The sequence below is a fragment of the Formica exsecta genome, unplaced genomic scaffold (assembly GCF_003651465.1).
Source record: "Formica exsecta isolate Colony F162 unplaced genomic scaffold, ASM365146v1 scaffold72, whole genome shotgun sequence".
Taxonomy (NCBI): domain Eukaryota; kingdom Metazoa; phylum Arthropoda; class Insecta; order Hymenoptera; family Formicidae; genus Formica; species Formica exsecta.
Genome location: NW_021853485.1, coordinates 6,479,514 through 6,503,332, shown reverse-complemented (window position 1 = coordinate 6,503,332; position 23,819 = coordinate 6,479,514). Strand labels below are relative to the sequence as shown.

The following is a 23,819-nucleotide window of genomic DNA, read 5'->3' as shown; positions in this document are numbered from 1 at the left end:
AAACTGATTTCTCTACTCGCGCGTGTATATACGCACACTATATTCTCTTTTCAATCTTATTAAAGTATGCTGATCAGGATGAGGAGCGGAGCGTATTATAATATCCATTTTTCAATTTGATTTATTTCATTCATAAAGCAACAACGTGAAATCTCTCATACGTATCCAAAATCTTTTTCTGTGCACATCGAATTAGAATAGTTCAGAAATCGATTAAGTACGACATACAGTGGAAAGATAGAGTGAAGGGATACATTTGTTTGATTTACTCATCTCCTCCCTTCCGCGTAAATTATTAGATTATTAAAAAAATAAGAAGTATATTAACATCTTTCGGATATTAAGATTCGTCTCTCACTACTCTTAAAAAATACTATTCACGCGCTCGCACGAGAGGATAAAACGCGATTTTTTCATGATATGAAAAAAGATGACAAAATTTATATGAATCTCGATAATATAGAACTACTGATATATGCCTGAGTTACAGCAGTCGTCGTAAACTGCATCGATAATGTTTATTAATTAAGACTATATATTTTTAGCAATCCTCGAGAAACGTAGCATTGGATACGTAAGGAAAAACGTGAACCTTTTCAATCAATAAAGCATGATACTAATACAGAGAGTCATAGCTTCAAATTACATAATACTCTCAATAAAGATTAGATAAAATTAAAGAGAATGCCGTCGGCGGAAAATATAACTATCTCGTTAATTTAACAGTAATTTCAAACTATTTCTTTACAACATTCTTCGCGCTGCAATATTTTATTTTTATATATAAATCGTATCTTTTTTTTTCAACACAGAATTACTCCGTTATTTCTATCTCCGTGTTATTGTTATTTTATTATTCTATCTTTAAGTTTTCGAGAGATATCTCGAGTAACATTTTCCTAATTATAATCAGAATGGTTCTAGACGTTTACAAAATTGGGCGTATATGATTGTTTTACCGCGAGTCCACGAGCATTTTACGTATACACAAGAAAATGGGCATTTAGAATGAAATTTTCAAGATAGAATTATACAATGTATATATATATGTGATCCGCGTTATATTACTTCTTTTCATTTCCTATTGTCTAGTGTGACTGCAGCGAGATATATTTCTTTACAATTATCTTGGTGATACAATACCTTTAACAATTCGCGATTACACTAGCCATTTCATCTATCCAATTACAATGGCATAGTAAATATGTACGTTGAATTATAACACATACTGAAAAATATAATTAGTAAAATATTTCAAAAATTTACTGCTATTTTTTCTTCGTAAATGCTGAACATTTACTTTGTGGATATTAATTTGGCTTTTATAATTTATTAAAAAAGATATATTTTTGGCCAAAATATATTTTCTTCTTCTTTATATAATCATTTGAAATATAATAATATTATTATATTGTACCACCATATTAATTGTCATGATGCATTTTAAAGTATGTAAAGATCAAAACACGGGGTAGCAGGGAGGGGCAAAAATTTATGACTTTATATCTTACAAAGCAAAATTTGATCATTTCTGTTAAAAAAAGCGGTATATCGATAGAATGTGAAATTTATAAACTTTTCCTCAATAAAGCTGTAATCATGATAAAAAATTACGGTATTCCGCTGTACGTATCCGCAGTAAAGCTTTTACACGCATGTTAGAATCACTCTGTGCGATTCAGTAGAATGAGGAAGAAAATACAAGAGTATGCGTTGACAAATCAAATGAAGATTTTAATCTCATACTTTTAATAATGTAAGAAAAAAAGAGGACCGTTTGATGTGCCGTCGACGATATTAATACTAAAAAACTTAAATCCGAACTTGGATGAGCGCCGCGCTGTGCAGTTTCTTATGAGCTAAGAGTTATATCTTTTTCCAAATCAGTTGTTATTTGATTTACGAATGTCGTCGATAACTACGCGTGTATATGTATGCATTTGTATTTGTTGTGTATATGCGTATGTGGATGAGTGTATAAAATATAATATATATATTTCGACAAATCGGCATACTAAGGCTTTTCCTGCTCGTCCAATATTAAACTAGGTCCCCCGTAATAATACACCTAGCATTCTATATTCTAAAACTGTGTGTTGATCTGATTTCATATCTTACGCATTATTATTCGCGATGGTATTTTGCATTTCGAAGACGGACAAATCGTGTACACGAGTACGTATCGACGGCTTAAAATTTCTACGATAGTTTCAGTGCGGCCCAAAAATGTGTAAAACGCTTAAGAATTCGTTTTAAAAACATGTGATTACATACTGGTAAAACTTTGTTTACTGTATATCTAAAAATAAAAAGATCGTGTATGTCTAAAGTACCTTTGCAAACGATTCCACAAGGTCACTTAAAATTTTCGACTAAACTTTTCAAACTAAAAGAAACATGAAATCCTGACTGAAAATTCCCGGCCAATTCTCGCAGAGATGCGACGGACAAAGCCAATACGTAAAAACAAAAATTTGATTTCTCTTTTTGCGGATTCTCAAAAAATTATTTTTATTATTTTATTATGCAAACTTCAATTTCATTTCCTTATTTATATACTCTTTCTTGCGGAATTCTCTCCACTGTCGTTTGTTCACTCAAAGAATTATTCGAGAAGAATCGTTATATAGTACAGGATCGCTAGGGTGAGTTTTATACGAGTCGAGCTCCTTGCTTTCTCGTCGATGTACCTTTCATAGCAATTTCGAAGGCAAGACGGAGTTTTGTTACATTTTATATTCATGTGTCGCACTAGTGTCATGTATACTTGCTTTTCGCGCGCTTGTAAATAAAGATCAATACACACATAAGAAGCGGGTTTTTCTCATCGATGAGAGAGAGATAATTACTTTTTGTGTCTTTTTTCGTTTCGCAATCGTTAGAGTATCATTCTTAATTGTACCGCATTGAAACATTGCGCGTTCGGGTCATCTTCTGACTGATTTGTTCCTCCTGTAAGAGCTGCCCGCGAAATTGGCTGACTTGATCGAGCGCGGCATTGAGGATGTCACGTTGCTGTATTAGCAACTGCTCCCATTTTTGGACATATGCTGCAACAGATAACACGCACACCCGTCAGAGCACCCAAGAGCATGATTAGACACATCGGGCTTAGCATAATTAAGGATTATATCGAAGATACATAAAGATGATGTATTACAAGTGAAGAATGGAGAGCTATTCTCTCTGTTTTATTTTAGTATTGTATTTAATTTTACAGTAATTTCGTAAAACGTAGTTAACACATAGTTTATCACATCGGATTTCATTACCATTTTAGTTCGTTTAATTGAAAATGTAAAATATTCTGTTTTTTAATCAGATATAATATTTAAGTTAATATCTCGATAATGTCTCAGTAAAAATATTTTATGTATGGTAATAAAATTTATAAAAATAGAGGAATTACAATATTAATTAAATGATAATTGTTAGTGGTTTGAAATATATGATAATGCCTAAAGCAACTTAAATCTAAATTATTTTCAACCGCATTCTCAAGTTATAAAAGCCGCTATTTTTACGTCAAAGCGTAGCTAAGTAAATTAAATGGAATGTTTTGTGTGAAACGCATTTATATTAATGTATTATTTTTCAATTGCTCATGAGCCAGTCTTAAGATGCTTAGATTTACTTATTAGCATTATTTATACATATACACATAAATATAATTAAATATAGATATTACACTAAAATTGAAGCTTAAGCTAAGCATGATTTGATTGAATAATTCTCTTATAGCGTTCTCAACATGGTTACATGTAACTATTTATCGTGACGCTATCATTAGCTCGCGAGCCAACAAATCCACAAAAATAACATTTATTAACGAGAGGATTCAGTTTACATACATACACGATGAGACGATGTATTCACGCTTTCAAAGACATAATTTTATGTTACATATGTACAAAATTATTTAATATTTTATTTTTAATATAGTTTCTTTTGTGACAATATATAATATTTAATAAAATATTATGCAACAATATGTAACAGAAATAAAAGAAAAGAAAAATCTTGAGCGCTTACCCTCCCAGGATATATCTGTTCGCGTATTCTAAGGAAAATATAATATAAGTTATAATATCAATATTATAAAATATTGTTACGGAAATATTACTGCTTCTATATATCTATATGATATAATTTACATTAATATATTTTGCACGCGGTTTGAACCAGATATTGAAAGAACAATCCTATTAATTCCACACACACTGTTTTAACAACTATGTTTATAACAATAGACACAGTTAAAAAAGATCAAATGATTCAATTCTCTTAGAAATTGAACAATTTTGATACTTCATCAAAAATCTCACAATATATATATAATATAGCTTGTATGATGGAAATAAAAACTTTTAAAACAGATGAGAAGAAAATCTATTTCTGACGTTACAGCGGCAAAATCAATTTTACATTGGTATAAAATTTCAAATATCAAAAATGATTAAGAAATATTATTTTTGGGATATGTATATATTTGATTAAAATATGTGTATGTGATATCGATGAGAAAATAATGTGACGCGTATCATTAGTATATATATATGTATGGTGCACATTAAAATAAGCTGCTTTTCCAAAACTATTTTATAGAATTGTTAATCGAATTTGTCGTACCGTCGGAAAATAGTTTTCTCTCTATAAGACGTCTACGCAACGAGAAACTCCTCAGGTAGGGTGACTCAAACTTTGTTCTTTTCCGCCTCAAATCTGCAAGGTTTTCTGGTATTACATCAAATTTCTCTTATAGGTATACAATGCAATGTGATTTCTAAAATATGCAAGTGTATAGACACAAGAGAAATTTTATTCGCTATGCTATAATTATAAATGTAGTTGAAACTATGTATAATATGTGGTCAGTCGCTTTTTTCTTATGTAAATGCTAATAATATCGATAAAATGGTGTGACGTAGTTTAAAGATACCTATGATAGGTTTATGCAAATAACATTATATATTGTAGCGCGCATTTATTAACGGTCATTTATTTAAAATATTGCTAATAAAAATGGTACATGATAAGCCACACAAGTGCTATGTTTTGCGGAAGAAATACGATTGCAAAATCAATATATATTTAATATAACATCACACACACACACACAGAATTAATACTCAAGAATTATTAACAATTTCAAACGTGCATACAGTCAAGCTCAAACAACACAAGTGCTTAAACTCAAAGAAATGTCTTCTCGTTGAAATTAAGATTATATGTCATAGCAAATTTTTCAGGCACAAGAATTTTTCACACTGATAATACATTTTAAAAAGAAAGACTGAAATAAAATATGATTTTAATATGTGTGTCATTTTATCCTATCATAAAATATAAATTATAACATAAAAATAATAATAATACATAAAATTTAAATCATTATTTAATGCGCGTTCAAACTTAGAGGTGACTCTCGTACAACTGTTTTATGCAAAGATAATTATATGTTAAACTGTTTTTCTCTGTCTTCTCTCTTTTGTATGTAGATGAAAAAGATAATGTACACCACTGGAAGCCATAAAAATAAAATAGCATTTTTCAAAATAGATATTAAAAGACACCACGTTTTATAGCAATATGACCGAACAGCAAATTTCTTCTTGGTACCATTAATCATTTTTCTGGTATTTAATTCGATATTTGTCGAAGAATCAATCGACTTCTTGGCACTGCAAGGATTATTGCATTCTTCTTTGTTAATATTACTGATATTATAATTAAGTTGAGAATATAAAATGGTTGCATTGCCTCGTTCGTTTGTACGCAAATTAATATTACACATTTTCTTATTGTCTACATCCGGTATTCGTCTTAAATTTATATTAACGTTAGATGCTATCGGTAACGCGCCGTTATTCTGCTCGATATCATAGTCTTTAAAATGATCAAACTCCGTAAATTCATCCGTGCAAATGTCCATATAAGGTTGATAATCGATACTGTCATCGATCCATTCGTTTTTCCATGAATCGCCGTCAGTTTGCGAATCGAATTCGTTCGGATAGAAAATATCTCCCTTGCTTGTGGGTTTCTTTTTCTTAAAATCCTCGTTGTAGTAATTGTAATTTGTCAGCTGATCGTTCAATTTATTCGGTTCATTATCGCAAGATGAATAAAGCATATCACTGTATTTATCTTTATGAAACAGACCTCTTTTGCTACGGGATGTACCGGACCAATGATATTTTTTAGTTTTGCCAACGGTGGAGAATTTGACCCGTTGATCTTGATTAGATCTTTCAATTGAACGCTCCATTATGTTTTTATTGGTTGCGTTCTTTCTGGCAATTCGACCGGTCGTCACGCTTCTCTTCGTGATAATGGGTTTGACAGGCGTGCAAAGAAGAACATTCAAGTCCTCCTCGTTTGAATTGAAATCCATCTCATCCTTCCAGGGAGACTTCGCAGGACTCTTTGCGGCTACATCTCTTTCTGCGTTTAAAACTGTCTGCATGTCAATGTCCGATACGTTGTCCGTGTCATCGTTTATCGTTATCGTGTTTATTGAACTGCTATCTCTCCGATGGCGGTTTAACATGACGGTCGAATTTGCCTTAGTCTTACTGCGCGTATCTGTCATAAAATGCGATGCTCTATGATACCGGCAAGCACAGCGTTTCGTACTTTTGTTTAAATCTCTACTACTAGTTATTGGCGGGATAATTTTAGAATATGTAAACGACACGATCATTAAAACGTCATTTAAGAGTATTTATCGCCAGGCATTGCCTGTGAATTTTTACCACGTAAATTTTCGTAAGTAACCTGACGCTAAACGACCTCATTCAACATATACCGATATTAATATCTTATTCCCAAAAATTGATTTTCTTGATATATTAAAAAAAAAAAAGATAATGTGCTTCCGCAAATAAATGTGAAACGGCAGAATACATCGAAAATATTTCATTCTTCTTAACGAGAGTGCATTGTTCAGTACAACGCAGTACAAGAAACAAAAGTGGTAATGAGAAGCCAATAAAAAAACGTAAACGTGCAAATGCAAACAAATTTATCTTACCTTCTTGGTCATAATCCACTTCGTGAGTCGCGCTGAACACACTGTGCGCGTCGTTAAGGAATTTAGTTGTATTATCCATGACCAGCTTGTGCGTATCTAACACTTCTTCTTCGAGCATCTGCAGAGCAGATACTGCCTCGTGAAAAGTGTACAGATCTTGCGATAGTTCACCTTCCTATGAACACAAAGATTATTCATGCAAAATTAAAAATTATTTCATTTTTATTGTCTGTTTTTATGTATGTGTGTGTGAGTGCAATTTCCTTAATTATGTAATAAATAATATTTAAACAATGTTGTATGATTTTAATACATGTTTTCAAGATTTTTTGCAAATATGATCACTTACGTTGAGAGATCGAAGCTGCGCTAGATCGCTATCCGATAAAACGCTGTTGTTTGCCTGTTCCTCGATCTTCATGCCCCGATCGTCATCTGTCGGCGAGGCTTTTATTTCTGTAGGATCGTTCGCCGCCAATTCCTTCACTCGATCAGCATATCTCAATGTATTTAGCGAATGCTCGCAGGAACTCATCCCAGGACTAATCATCGCTATCTATAAACGTATAATGCTTGTTCGAAACTGTTTCCTTATCTCCAACCATATTTCGCGATAATATAATTATCAAATAATTATTACCATGCACGTTTTTGATTTTTCACCGATGAAACTGTCCCTCAACACTTGAGTCAGTTTGCTTGCTCTAAAAGGCAAATGCGTACCCTTACGGCTTAACGCGCGTATGCATTCTTTTAAGGCTAATAAAGATTTATTGATCTCAGCACCTTCCATTCCTAAAAATTTCAATAACAGCATTAATTACTTTAGAAAATTGAAGCAAGCTTAGATCATTAATTATAACCAACAGATCCATTTTGGTCGTTGTTTATAATTGAACATTTACACTCACGAGTTTGCCTATTAGCGGACGACGTGTCAGCACCCCTTTCATTACCAGCAAGATCGATAAGCGAAAACTTTCCGTGCACCTTGTGTGTACCCGGCATACGCGCTATTATTTGGAATACCGCGTGCGATCTCGAAGAATTGGAATTAGCGCTCGTCTGACCGCTCGTTCTGGCGCTATTTCCGTGTTGTATTAACTTTAATACTTCGTCGCAAGTCTCCACGACCTTTTCCGTTAATCCCACTATTTGCACCTATTTTGATAGGTATGAGAAAAATTTCCGAACATTAAGACACAAAGTGTGAAATAAATAAGATATTAATCACACACATTAAATCTGAATCATATATAAACCGGATATGCTAATGATTGTAAATTAACATAAATAATCTTAATAATAGCAAATATATATGAAAACAAATCATGTAATATTGATAATATATGTATAAATGACTGAGATAAACTTTAATTTTTATAACGCGGTTACTTTCAATCCGAACTAATACAAACTTCATATTTCAATATAAAACAAACCTGCTGTTTGCCGTCTTCCAGAACTCTCAGCTTTTCTTTATCCGCTAAGAGATCAAACACCTTGCCGGAATAAATCTCAAAGAAGCTAGCGGAAATAACCAAATTCAAGGGCCGATATTTTGCCAATTTCAGACACTTGAACACGTCTTTTGCAACCATGGCATAGATGCCCTTCTTGCAATCTTGCGTTTTGCCGTTAAAATCGCCGCCCATAGTATGAGTCTTGCCACTACCGGTCTGGCCGTATGCGAAGCACGTGGCCATGCCGCCTTCGAAGATTGTTTGCACTAGCGGCTTGGCTGTGTATTTGTAGACTATCTCGTTGTTACATGTCTCGTCGAACGCGTAATCGAATCTGAAGATCTGATTCTCGAGATACTTGGTGAGGTCGACCTTGGATTTGGGCTCGTGCACCACCATCTGATCCTTGCTGGGCACGCTGATCACGTCGATCTCCTTGCGCGTGTGTTCCTTCTTATTAAGCGGACGTTTCCGCACGCACACAGTGATCTGATGATCCTCCACGGTGTCGCTATCCCGCAATGGCTTGAATTCTATGCTGTTTTGATATTCTCTACAAAAGTAAATATAAAATCAATACAAGCGACTCGATTAATATATAATACTTGCTATCAATCATACACATGAAAGATTCTTCCAAATATACACGGTGACATTCTACAGAAATTAATACAATATTTATATCAAAATACGTCTAATTAATGCATAACATTAATAAATTCCTTATTTTAAAAAGAGAGTTATTACATTTCAAATGCAAAAATTAGTTAATGAGTTAACACACTAACCTTATCATGGCAAGAAACTCCCAATATGGATTGCCCGGATCCAAATTCATCATCGCTTCTTTTAATTCTGCTTGCCGTTGTCTCCTTTCCTCTCTGTTTTTCTTCAGTCTCTCGACCTCCTTGACGACGTTGGATCGCCTACCACGACCATTTTCTACTTGGGTTTGTTGCTGCTGCTGTTGCAACTGCTGTTGTTGTTGCTGCTGCTGCTGCTGCTGCGCTTGTTTCTGCTGTTTATTTTGCGCCGGAGTCGCTAGATTATATTGCGCGATCGTTGTTGTCGTCGGTGTTGGCGGTATGTTTTCAAGCTCCCGACGTCCCGTGAGTCCGGAAACCGAGTCTCCGTGACCGTTCACCGATGTTGTCGACGACATTATGTTTGTCGGACGCCCCGTCTGTCGCGTTATTTGTTTGTTCGAACTCGCTAAAACATCGGTGCAAAAAATTAATATCGCCAGCGCATTATTATCCTTATCTTTGATCTTGTCAAAAGATTAAAACTTAACAAAAACAAATTATTTTTAATCCCACGAGATCTATTCCTTTATTTTCCTTTTACTGACGCCTCGAATCTAAAAATTGTTCAATTAACAGAAACGGACGATTTTGATATTGTGACAAAAAATTTAAACACGCAGTCGCGCTTTGTCTGCTTTTCGTTAAGTCGCGCAAAATCTACATTTATTTTTTAAATTCACTTGTCACTTATCTTAATGTAAAAAATCACAAAATAATTAAAAATATTTTACTCGATCAAAAAATCTTAAAAATATCAGACGATTTCCAATACATTTTATCAAATATATTACCGGTACCATGGTCTTCGATTCGAAGCGTCAAGATTCGGTTATCGCCAGCAATGTCTGTATTTTCGGTGTCGCGGATTTTATTTTTCCTCCGAAAGCAATAAGCGAGCGGATCGAATCTCATGGCGAGTCACAGCGCACACGCGATCGTGTGAAGTCTCGTGAATTTTTTAAGAACTGATCGGTTCCGGTCGCGAAATGACGTTTCACCGGGAGGTGCGCACTATCGGCGAGAAGGGTAGATCGAACAGTGTCCGAGAGAGTCAGCAACGAGAGGTGCAATCCCCTCAGCTCGCGAGCGTACTGTACGTCCCGTCGGGGTCCTTGCCCTTGTGCCGCCTGCCTTGCATACGGCGCACGAAAACATCGATAGTCACGATTCGACCATATATACACGTGTAACCTGGCTCGTGTCGCTACTTGACTTATCTAGGTGAAACGACGACGGCACACAGACGTTCGCCCCCGTGGCGCAACGTCCGGCCACAAAATTGATTTATTGAACGCGAAAGTTTCACAGTCATCCGCGCTTATCGGCGTAAATCAGAAGATCATGGAAATTATGCTGTCTACCTAAACAAGAGGCACACTTGCGAATGTTGAAAAAATATTGATGGAACAGCGTAAAGTATAGTAAGCTTATATATGATTAGCCTGGTTTCACATTAACTCTATCCACTTTGCGATTCAGTGATTTGATTAGCGTTTTATTACGCTGCAATTAAAATGATACAGAAATTTATTCCGCGATAGAAATTTTTTTAAACTGCGAAAGAGAATACAGATATCGCCCGTTTATATTATATCGCGCATAAATTTATTGGGACGCAAAAAATAGAAATGTCATTACATATAATAATTTTATCCATAACTATGTCGTTTATTTAACCGAGTGTGACAAAGATACGAAAAAAATAATCAGCGTCATTTGGCTACGTACCTTTCACTGGAATAGACGGTCTGGTGGAGTGCTGAAAATAAAGAAAACAGACTACGTTTAATCACTTCATTAAAGAGGATAGCAGTATTTCTTCGTGCAACGAAGAAGAGGGATCTAATAGCTTATATCTAGAAAGTGCTGTAAATGAAAAAAATAAAACGGTGCTTCTTTCGAGAAGCCGAGTGTATAATACATCCTTTCTTCTGGCACCTGCGCTTATACGATTTGACATATTCCGTCAGACGTTCAAGACGCGAGATAAGATGCAGTTCATCGATCGCCCGTTAATCACGTCCGTGCGTTCTTTTTACATATCGATCGCCAGAACAACACGGTTATTAACCCACTCTCGGTAATCGCTGAGCAATTCATCATTTCTTGTTCCATAAAATTGCGCGTTCCCGCACAAATAAAAATAAAATAATGTCGTGCAGCAAATTTTCGCCAGCTATTAGCTAGATATTCGTTAGGATATCCGTTTGTCATAACTTTATCGGCGAGTGCGGAAGGGGTGAAAAGAAATGTTAGCGAATGGTGCTCTAGTGACAGGGGTATTTCAGGAAAGCCAATGTTAGGCTCGTGATAGAGAAAAGATGCGAGGCTGCGAACGTTTCTTTAGCATCTTCTGTATAGTATAATTTTCGCCAGTCTTTTTAAAATTTGGATTAGAAGTAGCTAGCAATTTCGACTATTTTTTAGAATATGATTTTAAGTAGTTTTAAATCTCACAATGAATAGGTTTGCCTTCTTGCAAGCAGTTAAACAAAAAGACTTTGAATATTTTTGAATGAGACAGATATTTTTTCACAATAATGCTTTATGGTAGTTTCAATGAACAGTAAGGTAGTAGCCTTCTCTTTGCAGAGTTAAATAACTTTTTCAAATATTGAATTACATTATAAAATACTTCTATAACTACATCATAATTTTTCGTGCACTATTTTTTGATTCAAATGTGATAAAAATCGCGATAAGATATGTCGTAAGAGCGTTCTCGAAAATGCTAAGATCAGTTCGGCGACCGAACCGCGAGTGTAGAGGAATGTTGCTGCTGTGAGAAGATTGTGTACTGCAATTGTTGTTGTTATTGTTGTTGCGGTGATGGGGGAAGAGGTGCGCGTTACCGAGAGACGAGATGTGACTCGTACAGGAAGCGTTGCGGAGGCGAGGCCGTTTCTTGCGGTGTGACCGCCATGGCGTCCGAGGGAGCCCTCCTCTTGGTTCTCCGACTCGTCGACCCCCTCGTCCTCTTCAGCCGAGGAGTCCGGCTCCTTACCGTTGGTCGCGGTCACAATCAGTTTTATTTAAATCAATCGGACGATTAAACCCGTGATCGACGAGAGCCGAGGGGATCGATAAGAAAGAGAGTTGTCAAGAAAGGCATTTTTTTTGTGGAGCGGATGACGAACGGCCGAGATGACGTGAATATCATATTCGAGATCGGTTTGTTATCGGTAGACAGTCCGTGGTCCATCGTCGATACCGAGGTCCGTGATAATGAGCAGCGTCCATGGAGGAAAAAAAAGATGTTACCATGTTAGTAATGGGAATCACGCGAAACTTTAACTTTTTATCGGTCGATGTATCTACGAGAATTTCTTGCTGTATACATGTTTTTTAAAATTATAAATTTTTGGATCCGCATGGATTTCTCGGATCCTGCGATCGATTCTTTTCAAATCTTATCTTTCTCCTCTCCTTTTTTTAAATAGATAAAAATTTTAAACAAGGAGAATATCGCTTTTTCTAAGTATAATTCAAAGTTTATAAATTTGTTCTTCCACACATAAATGTGTATAATCTTCCGTGTTGTCCCTAAGAAACTAATTTTTTATAAATTTTAAAAGCACACTTTTTAATTCTCGATCTATATACATATATAATTCAAAACTTCTGCTTCGGAAAAAAAAAAATAAATTTTTCGGGGACATCTTATATAATGTATATATCTATAACACCGTGACTGTCATATGTTGGAAGGCGCAAGCATCATTAATAAACAAAAGTTAAAACTATACAATCTCTCTCGATTTCTGTAACCTTTAAGAATAAAATCAAGATTTAATTTAGAAAGCCTTTTTTCCAATAATTTACAAAGAAAAAAAAATAAAATTAATAAACTCGCTCTAATAACAATCATAATTGTTTATTTAAATGCTCCACGTGATGGAAAAGCCAAAAATATGACGAGATAAGATGTGTCAAACTTAGAGACCTGTGAAAAATCAACTTACGAATGACGAGCACGCCTACCTGAAAGACGTACAGGTACTGGAACATGTCTCCCGCGGTGTAAACGCCACGAGACGCGAGATCGGATTATTCTTTCCATATTAGGAGCGAGGTTATGCCACGTAGTCCGGGCAACCGGTAAACAGAATTCGCCGGGCCCAGTCGATGATCGACCGAGAATTTACGCGAACATTTAAAACCCCACGCCGAATTTTAATTCCTCGCAGAGAGGCACGTCACTCACGAATCAACAAATCGCGAAAATTTTGCGAATTCGCCCATCTAATAGCCACGCTATTCTATCGATTTATATCAGATCAATAAATATTTACGATTCTAAACTTTACTTATCAATTAAAATCAAGAACTTGATTTCCACGATATCCTATCTTTAATATCTTTTGATATTTTTTATAGAAATTCTAATTACACTTTTAAAAAGTTACAATTAGAATTGATAAAATGTGAGAAAATGACTGTTTTTTTCACCAGAATCCGATTGACAATTATTTCTATAAATATTTTACTGGAAATAGTTCAGAACTATTTGATGCAAACATATTTTAACAAATAGTTAATTTAATTTATACGTACCCTTGCTTTCGAGGACGCCAACATGTGATTGTTCATCACCTGTGGCGGTGGTCCCATCTTTTGGTTCAAATCGCGATTCAAGGCGAGAATCGCATCGATTTCCACCTGAAAAAATACCGAAATCCAAATATTTTTGGTTCGTCAAATCTTTTAATTATTTAATGCACGATTAAAGTCGATCTCAAAGCATATATGTACAACATTATGAGAATTGTCCATCGTACATATATAGTATATCATTTAGTTTCCCTTGAAATTAATACAGAGTATATGAAATGTAAAAGTAGAACGAAAATTATTTGAATGAGAGTGATACACATTTAGAGTTCCACAGTTACTAGATTCGTTCTCAAGCAAATTATACTAATTACCTTTCGGCGTGGAATAAGACTTTGATGAAGCATGATCCGTAAACTAACGTATATTTCGCGACACAATTAATTTTGCAAAGTATCACAAAATTATAAACAAATTAATAGAATCTCCGAAAAACCTCCTATGCTAATATATGGGATAAATAGTTAATAGATATTCTCTTGAATTATCTCAATATCCAACACACTTAGCTATAAAATGTTAAATAAATGTGTAATGGAGAAATTTGCGCTATCTTAGCGCGACATGTCACATTAAAGAGAAATATATAATACTTTATTCGCAAAGGGAATTCACATTTTCACAAGTCTTATCGCGGTGCAAGTATCGTGTTACGATTTTTTTTGCAAAAGTCACACTCGACCGAACCGGCTTGACTGACGGTACAAGTCTGACTTTCAAGCCTGTCGGAAATAGATTCCCGTTCCCATTAAACGAGCTGCATGTTAGTCCCGTGGCATTGCATAAGCATGGAATTGAAAATAACCAAATAACCGTGACCTACGAATGTGCGGAATTGAAATATTGCAGTTCGACGCGGCAAAATTGCGTGAAGGGAAAACATTGTTCGTGTACCGCGATATTTTTTTGATAAACGACTAGAATAAACGCGATTGTCGCTTGATATAAATCGTAGACGCGACTATGTTGTGGAAGACTATGTATTTTTAGTTAATCCAGAACATGAAAAAAATGAACAAAATCGTAATTAAAAAAATTTAGTTTGATTATCCTTATAGAAGTACACGCTCCCGATACATTATTCTACTTAATTTATAAGTGTTAAAAATTGAGATAAGAAAATCATTGATTTATTAATATTTTGTATATTATTCATTATCTTAATTAATTCAAATTTATTCCAATTAATACTAATAATAGATTATTTTAAAAGTTTTGTTTATATATATCTATTTTTTTTTTCAAGTTGCTTTTTTAATATAAAAATTTTAATCAAATTTTATTTTTTTAAATTAAGAACTAAATTTTTATGTTGTAACTTTCTCTGATTCTGAACTTTTATAAGTATTTATGAAACGGAGTAATTTGTAAGCGCACACACTTACCTCTTTGCCTTTGGTTTCTCCTCTCTCGAACCATTCTACAGTTACAGTACGCTGCTCTAAATTGACACCGGAGACGACTGCCGAGTGAACGCGACCTGAAACAAAAATTGCAATATATAATGTAACAATTGCAGCAATAATAGGGACATAATGATTATTCTCAGCCGGTGAGTATTTGCGCGCGAACATGGGTTATTTTAAATTAAAGTATAAAATATTTAATCAAGTTTACTTTAAAACATATTAATATATATAAGTCTGCCTCATAATAAATTAGACTTTTTATCTAACAAACATTCTATTTAATTTTCTTTATTAAATATCTTATATATAACTGTCTTCACTCTCAACAATATACCGTTTTGCAAAATTTCCATTTTATCGCCTGCGCTCTTGATTAAATTCATCCCCTGCTGCATGGAGGATGTAAGTCTAGGTATCATGGATCCGTCACCCCGAATCTTAGTATTTCCATTTCGCTCCTCATTCTCGAACGATTGAACCTCGAAACTGCATGAGTTTAATTTTCGCCGAATATTGCTTTGTTCGCAAAAAGCCGCGCTTCTCTTAAAACCAAATTTATTTATCTCTCCGCAGTTTCTTTGCATTTCTTCATTATCCATGCGCGATTCGGTGCAGGACTTCCCTTTGATCGGTGGAAGAATGTTCCTGGATTCTCCTTTTGACGAAGTTCTCGTTTTCGACTTCGTTTGCTCTTCGCTAGAAAAATTGATTCTGGACGATGTTCTTTCCTTGAATTTTGTATTAAAGCCCGGTTCTACGAGCATACCCTGTTTCTCCTCGAATTCCGATATCCAATCTTCGGGTTCTCCAGATGTCACCGATCTCGAGACGGACTCGTTCAAATCTGCCTCTTCATCATGTTCTTTTTTGTCCGAGATGCACTTGACCTGCTTATGATCTTCGTCGAACACTACTGTGTTCGATGCATATCTTGAATGCAATACCGCATTGTCGTCATAATCAAAATCATGCGTTTGCCGATCAAATTCGTCCACGTTCTTTTCCGAAGATTTCTTACAAAACTCCTCAAAGTTGTCATGATCGTCATTGATTTGACAAGACCAGCGATTATTCGACAAATCGTCAATTTTTGTCAAATCGGTTGAATTATTCGCGTCGGCGTGGTTTTTCGCGCAATCGTCGAAACAATTAATAACTTTTCCGTTCGTCCATTCTTTTTTAATAATTTCATTCTCAACTTGCTCATCTTGTAATTTGCGGAAGGAATCGTCGACAAAGGACAACGACGTTTTGTGAGATTTGTTCTGCTTGGATGGCTTCTTGGATTTTTTGCTTTTATTCTTTTTGCCTTTCTCGCCTTTCTTCTCATTGTTTAAATTGCTCTTCGTACCACAGACGCAGAGAGATAACCAATCCATATTGAATTTACAGTAAATTGGTAAGAAAGAAGATACTGAAGTTAGTAAAAAAAAATTGAATTTTGTAAAATACTCAAATTATATTACTATTAATACAGCGAATTTTTATGTTTAGTTATTATGACACTTCACTTTTTTATCATTCACGCAATTGCTAAAAAGTCAATAAATTTTAACACATTTTATTTCTAATACAATCTGATAATTTATCTATATAATTAAATAAAATTAAGTTTAAAATTGTTAAATTTTTTGCAGTTATTAATTGAGATGATACGAAATTATCTTATCACCCACGATTTCTTAAATATCGAGGTATTAATTCCGATGTAACTCTTGCATTCTCATAATTCTCGCAGATTATATTGTTATATCCATCTGTGATGTCTCTGTATAACCAGTTCACGCTCCATTTACATTGTTGAAGTCAATGAAAAGATTGAAGCGACATTCACACTATTTTATCATCGATGACAATTTGGCTCGAATTGTGCTATATTCTTGCTATCACGTATTTTCAACAAAAAGTATCACTGGAAGTATCATTGAATAGAAGGGCAGCGACAGACTGTAGACAACTCGCGCGATCGATTCGCCGGGAACTTCTTCAGGAACGCGCAAGTTTAATCTGGACGTTGCCCGCTTCGCGCACGACGCCGCAGCAAATTCTTGAGAATGTTTTGTTTCGATCTTAAAAAAGCGTAGAAAGGCTTTTAGGATCCAAAGACGCGTTTACGTCGCTTTTTTTACACTGTCTTCGAAGCTCGACGAAGCTTCGCGATCGGTGATTATCCTTCGGGAACATTTTTACTGTTCGCCCTAGCAAACGTTCTTCTCTCCAGGTCCAAGAATAAACGCGCTTACATGGAGAACGCTGGATATGCTTAAATTTTGGGCTTACAGATATGCAAGTAACATTCAAATATTAAAATATTAATCCTAAGTGTGATTTTAAAAAATATTCGTTTTCGAATGTTTAGTCTTTTGATTTTTTGCTCACAAACAATTAAAATAAATCGTATTATACATCTCAATCTTCTCTTTTATAGAATCTATTATATTTACGATAATAATATTTAAGGAGAAAAAATAAAAATTTTAATATGATAATTATTATATTACAGTTTTATCACATTTTAATCTTTTCAGTACAACAAAACACTTGAACTGCATTTCTCTTCGTTTCGCCAAATTTAGATTACATATTTTATCGCGCATATAACTCGTAAAATACCAGACCGCAGTTGTTACGAGGCGTGTAACGCGACGAGGTGGTTAATAGAGCGAAACTAGGACGGGATAATTAACGTCGCATCAGAAGTTTGCGCGTTTGCAAATTGGACGACGTGGCTGTCGGAAAAATCGGCGGCGATACCGCTCGCGGTGACAGTATCGTGCGACGCGACCTGATCGACTGACAACGTTCACCAAGCAGCGTTTCATAAACGCATTTATTATGACGCCCGGCGAATAATTTCGCCCGTTGTAGGGCCCCCACCTCAGAGGGCCTCATAAACAATCTCTCGGCTCGCCTCGATGAGCCCGTGCGTTATGCGCTATCGGTTACGATATACCGATGATTTCGCCCGGTGAAACGCACGCGAATTATTCGGCCAGAAAAAAATACCGCTGCGTACGCGCCCGGCTTTAGTTCAAACGAGTAAGTATATTAAATGTGTAATTATAAAATGTAAAAAATAATTTATCTAATTATCACGAAACGAGAAAGAAATACCTGCTGTACAATTCACATACTTATAATAAACAAAAAAAAAAAATTATTATTATAAATTTATAAAAGAATTATCAAATGCATTTATGTTTTTTCTTGACTGAATTGGAGTTTTCTATGCGTATTTAGTATGCTGAAGGTTAATGTCGCAATCGGCAGCGCGTAGATTTTTGCGGCACGAATGTCACTCGGATAATCGATATACAGTAATCCCCGAGAGAGAGAGAACGGGCCGTATACGATATACGACAAATAATTCAGAGGTTATTTCAGGATGAGAAATTGCCTAAAGTCGCGACCGGAATTGAACAAGCCGCGCGATAGCTGAAGATGAACTGACGCCACGACCGATTCGAATCGTCGATTACACCGCGAACGATAATGAGGAGCATTAACGGAACCTCGTTAACGATTAGACAGTGCCGTGCGAATTTTCGCGACTAACTTTCTCGGCTACAATAATAAGTAGGAAATAAAAATTCACAGAAATATATATATATACACAATTCTCTATAAACAGATTTTTTGATAAAATTGGAATCGATTCTTCTTTAGCAGAATTTTCCTGGTGTCTAATCATGGATATATCAATAATAGAAACGTTTCGTAAAAAAGTACATACTTTCGATTAAAAATTAATATAAGTATTTGTAAAAAATATCAATTTTTGCATTAATTTTTTATTGATTCTTTATTAATTTGGCTTCTTAAAGTTTTTTCCAGAAATATTCACAAATAATTTCGAATCATATATTGTTATTTCAATGTATAATATAATTATTTTAACAGAAATTTTGAAAGAGAAATATATCTTGAACGACTCTCGATCGATCTTCTATGAGATATGTAACACTAGGCTCATCTAGTATTCGTGATATGTGACTCGAGGCTCTCAGTGCGTGACCACACGGTACCAACCCATATTTATTTATGATGCACTCGGAAGTCGAGCCTTTCCTATGTATATATGCAGAGACGACTGTTACATCGCGGAAATGCGCGCATCGTGCTCCTTCGACAGGTATGATCGTCACAAGCATCTTTTTCCTCACCATATTTAAAGCCCTAATATTTTACATTAATAATAAACTTAGAATTATAATATTATAATAAACTTAAAATCTTCATTACTCTAATGATAGATATATAAATTTTGTAATTCTAATTTTTACTTAATGTTAAAACTATTTAAAATAAAAGGTTAAAAAATTTATGTCAAAAATATGAAATTATCAAATTATTACGAATATGTAGAGAGAAAGAGAAAGAGAGAAAGAGAGAGAGAGAGAGAATGAGATAGCTTTATTTTTTTTGTAATGGTCATAACAATGAATCAGCGATTCTGATTAATGCTAATCAACTATCTAACTTACGACGCAACAATTCCGAGGAAGCTGTCGAAAACCACCTTACAAACTTTTTTCAAGAAAAACCAAGTTCTTTCTTCAAAAATGGAATCGACAAGCTTCTAGATCGTTGGAAAACCATTGTAGAAAAGAATGGAGACTATATAATTGATTAATAAAAGTGTTATCTCTAAAATATAATCTATTGAAGTTTATATTTAAATCGGGCACGAACTTATGCAATCACCTGATATAATATATTCTTTAGTTTCTGACAATGGCACAAAGAACCGCCACTTGCAAGAGAACTCGAGTTTACCGACCAAGCGAAATCGAGCTCGAATACAAAGCTCTTCAACCAGGTTACCAACGGCACCAATACTGAACAGCTGGTTGCTACGTCGAGCAAGGTTGAACTAGGTACATATCGGCCCCAAAGTACTGCATATAGACATTATATACTGTGTACAGACCTGCGCACAGTTGCATTCAAAGGCGCCGATAAAGAAGAGAAAGGAAAGAAATTGGATTTTTCGCAAATTACATAGATACGATTACTCCAACAGGATTAACTTCGCACTTGTAGAAACTATTGGAATAGTGCAAATTCTGACAAATAAATCAACAAATCTTAATCTTTCTCTATCTCTCAAATCTCATTTTATTACATCTCAATTTTGCTTCGCATAAATTAAATGTAGAAAAAGTCAGAGTAAAATATTTTTGAATTAATATATATATAATATATAAAAAAAATAAGTTTCTTTAGACACATAAAAATTCCACATTTCTCATGTCAGATTTAATTTACCATACTATAATGAATGAAGATTTGTATGATGACGCGTAACGTATAATATATGTTGCACTCCATGTTTAACACTATATGATATGCTTGATTATGCTTGATTAAACTCGTTATGCTTTTACATCCACATACTCTCTATATAATAAATGCCGGCGCGCTTTTGCAAACTGTATGGTGGCCATAAAAGTATATGCGTATTATGTCATCTTCTTTCGTATACAAATGTTAAAAATAATCCAAGCGCGCGATATTCGCACATGAAGACAACACGTGAGCGCTTTCGCGCCATTACTATATACGTTAGATTTATATGTTTTGATTTTAATGCTTTGTGATTTGCTGAATACTTTGAAATTTGTTAAAATTTATAAAATTCGAAAATAGTTCAAGCATTATTCTCATCATCAAGGCACTTGGTACCAAAATTGTTTGTGTTATATATATGACGAAATAACAGTAAAACAAGTATTATTCAAAAAGTAAACGGTTAATTATAGATAATACCCCTATGTAGTAATTAGTATTTTATCTACGACAAACGGTACTTCGCATAACTGTGCAGTAATTATCACGCTTTCGAACAATGTTGTTTACTTGTTTCACTCTACTCTGTTCGTTCACTTTGCCCATTCCTGCAATCAAAATGATGTATAGATATTTAATTATTTGGGGAGCTAATTTCACATAGATAGCCGCGAAACCATTGTGTTGTGCGGCGCCTCACATTTACTTTCTATCGCGCACTCGTTCATCATCAAGGCACTTGGTACCAAAATTGTTTGTGTTATATATATGACGAAATAACAGTAAAACAAGTATTATTCAAAAAGTAAACGGTTAATTATAGATAATACCCCTATGTAGCAATTAGTATTTTATCTACGACAAACGGTACTTCGCATAACTGTGCAGTAATTATCACGCTTTCGAACAATGTTGTTTACTTGTTTCACTCTACTCACTCTGTTCGTTCACTTTGCCCATTCTGCAATCAAAATGATGTATAGATATTTAATTATTTGGGGAGCTAATTTCACATAGATAGCCGCGAAACCATTGTGTTGTGCGGCGCCTCACATTTACTTTCTATCGCGCACTCGTTCCAATTCTGCAATCAAAATGATGTATAGATATTTAATTATTTGGGGAGCTAATTTCACATAGATATCCGCGAAACCATTGTGTTGCGGCGCCTCCCATTTACTTTCTATCGCGCACTCGTTCCAGTTTCGTTCGCGACACCGTGGGCGGCATTTGAGGGATACGTATGCGCAACGCAAATTTTTTTCGTCAATCACTTCTTTAAAGGTGCTCTAAGAAGTCGAAATATGTGTAGGCGTGTAAGAAGGAATTAAGCACGAAGCGAAGCGAGACGATTTCTTTATATAGGTACCTATATGAATTCTGTTGAAGTTTCGAGGTTGTTAAAGTACGGATCTCTCGATAAACCTAATAATACAAGAGACCAATATCGCACCCACATTTGTACATTAATTTTTAAATAGTAAACTTTAAAAATACTTAAGAAGGCGTTAAAAGTGCATAAATTATTATCTTAGTTTCGAATGTATCTCTATGTTTGACCAATGCGATAAATATCTTTTTTTTTTTACTAAGAGCATGTGCGTGTGTAGGAACAATTTTAGCAATGCTATAGTAACGAGAGAAAGTGGAATTTGGCTGCACGCAAAAAGCGAATAGATTTCGTGAGGATGCAAGACGCTAGAGCATTCGACACAAACGGCAAATGACGTAAGATAAGATAAGGCAAGGTGAGGAGGTTTGGTGAGCCGAGAGAGGCTCCTTATGGGCGTCCTTATAAGGTTGCAGCGCCCACGTGCGTACAGCTCTTGACGACGGTGCGCTTTCGGACAAGGACTATATACGAGTCTTTCTCTGTATTTTTTTCTTTTTTATCGCCGATTACGCGTACACGGTAAACAAGCACGTGAGATGAATCTTGTACCTCAAATAGAGTGACAAACGCGTTCTTGCAATGCATTAAATATAGGAAAGTATTAGATCGTGTTTTCGATTTTACGAGAATATTTTCATAAATGATATTATTTGAGCGAAGAATAAACAAATTAGATTTTTATGACAATTTTCTTTCCGTTTTGTATAATTAATCAATTTCTTTTATCGTTCTCTGTTAATTAAGAAATATGTATTTGTTGAAGTATAAATAGTAATCTTGATCTAATATATGATCTAATATAAAGACATTTCGTTATAATGAGAGGAGACCGATATACATAAATTCTCAATTTAATATTTGATGGATTCCTCTAGTTATAAACTTACGTGATTCGATATCGTAAACTTCCAGTATGACAAATCCGATTTAACGGATGATTCAATATCGGGAGGTAATTCGATTCAACACGGATGTCAAATTATATAAGATGTATAACCATAAAATATAAGAGCATTTTGTAAAATTCTCAATAAAATAAAAATATTTATACAAATAAAATTTGAAGTTGATCAAGCTTTGTTGTATTCATGTGAATTAATGCGATAAAAATAATTATCGAAACTGAATTGTTAAAAATAGAAAGCTGCATAGTCTTTCTGCATCAAGATTAATATATATCTAAAAAAATATTAGATATAATAATATCAATTTTATTTTAGTACGCGAACTTCGAATATTAACAGGCAGACTTATCCCTTCGATAACGCGACAGAACGCAGAGATACGAACTTATCGCTCGATATGTAAACCAAAGTACGTCAACGAAATTAGTCATCGATTTTTTTACTCCGTGTATCCATCTGTCGATCGGATATCGTCGAGATCGTTTGTGCGGGCGATCGTTGAAACGTACAGATTACGCGCAGAATGCGTGTCAGCCACTTGTTGCATCGCATCTCAAATGCAGAATTGCGTCAATAAGTTATCTACCTACGTACGCATCACAAGATGTATGCTTCGAATCGACCACGAGTCATCATCTTATTAACCGCGTAACCGATCGATGAATCGAGCAGTTGCAAAAAAAAAGCTCTGCAGCAAGAATCAACGAGATGCATCTCATGCAAGACCAACGGTTACCGAGAATGTATTAGCTTGCATTTTCCTGAAACATTGATATAAATTTAATTCAAAAAAGGATGAACTATATATATATAAGTTAAGTAGAAAGGTAATCAGATTATTTTATCCAAAAATCTAGCGAAAAAAATTATATCCTTAGAAAATATAAATAATAATTTAAAATACAATATT

The 23,819-nt window shown here is 34.7% G+C and overlaps 1 protein-coding gene and 1 long non-coding RNA gene across 9 annotated transcripts in view; one reads left to right on the top strand and one right to left on the bottom strand.

Annotated features, from left to right (window-relative positions):
- Positions 1–114: 114 nt before the first annotated feature.
- LOC115243534 (kinesin-like protein Klp10A) overlaps positions 115–23,819 on the bottom strand; it is a 34,532-nt gene continuing 10,827 nt past the window's right edge. The window contains exons 1-13 of one of the 8 annotated variants that reach the window (XM_029820630.1): positions 15,657–16,849; positions 15,299–15,393; positions 13,857–13,961; positions 12,155–12,301; positions 11,031–11,061; positions 9,285–9,708; positions 8,476–9,049; positions 7,945–8,194; positions 7,674–7,828; positions 7,383–7,589; positions 7,034–7,208; positions 4,630–4,722; positions 115–3,050 (exon numbers count right to left, since the gene is read on the bottom strand). In XM_029820630.1, coding sequence (XP_029676490.1) covers positions 2,893–3,050; positions 4,630–4,722; positions 7,034–7,208; positions 7,383–7,589; positions 7,674–7,828; positions 7,945–8,194; positions 8,476–9,049; positions 9,285–9,708; positions 11,031–11,061; positions 12,155–12,301; positions 13,857–13,961; positions 15,299–15,393; positions 15,657–16,701 — 3,459 coding nt within the window. In that variant the 5' untranslated portion in view covers positions 16,702–16,849 and the 3' untranslated portion in view covers positions 115–2,892. The other 7 variants (XM_029820631.1, XM_029820627.1, XM_029820628.1 and 4 more) reach the window with 7 other exon arrangements.
- Positions 18,248–23,819, top strand: part of LOC115243538 — an 11,785-nt gene continuing 6,213 nt past the window's right edge. The window contains exons 1-2 of the long non-coding RNA XR_003885240.1: positions 18,248–18,361; positions 19,223–19,454. This is a non-coding gene — a long non-coding RNA (uncharacterized LOC115243538). The remainder of the gene's footprint in view (positions 18,362–19,222; positions 19,455–23,819) is intronic.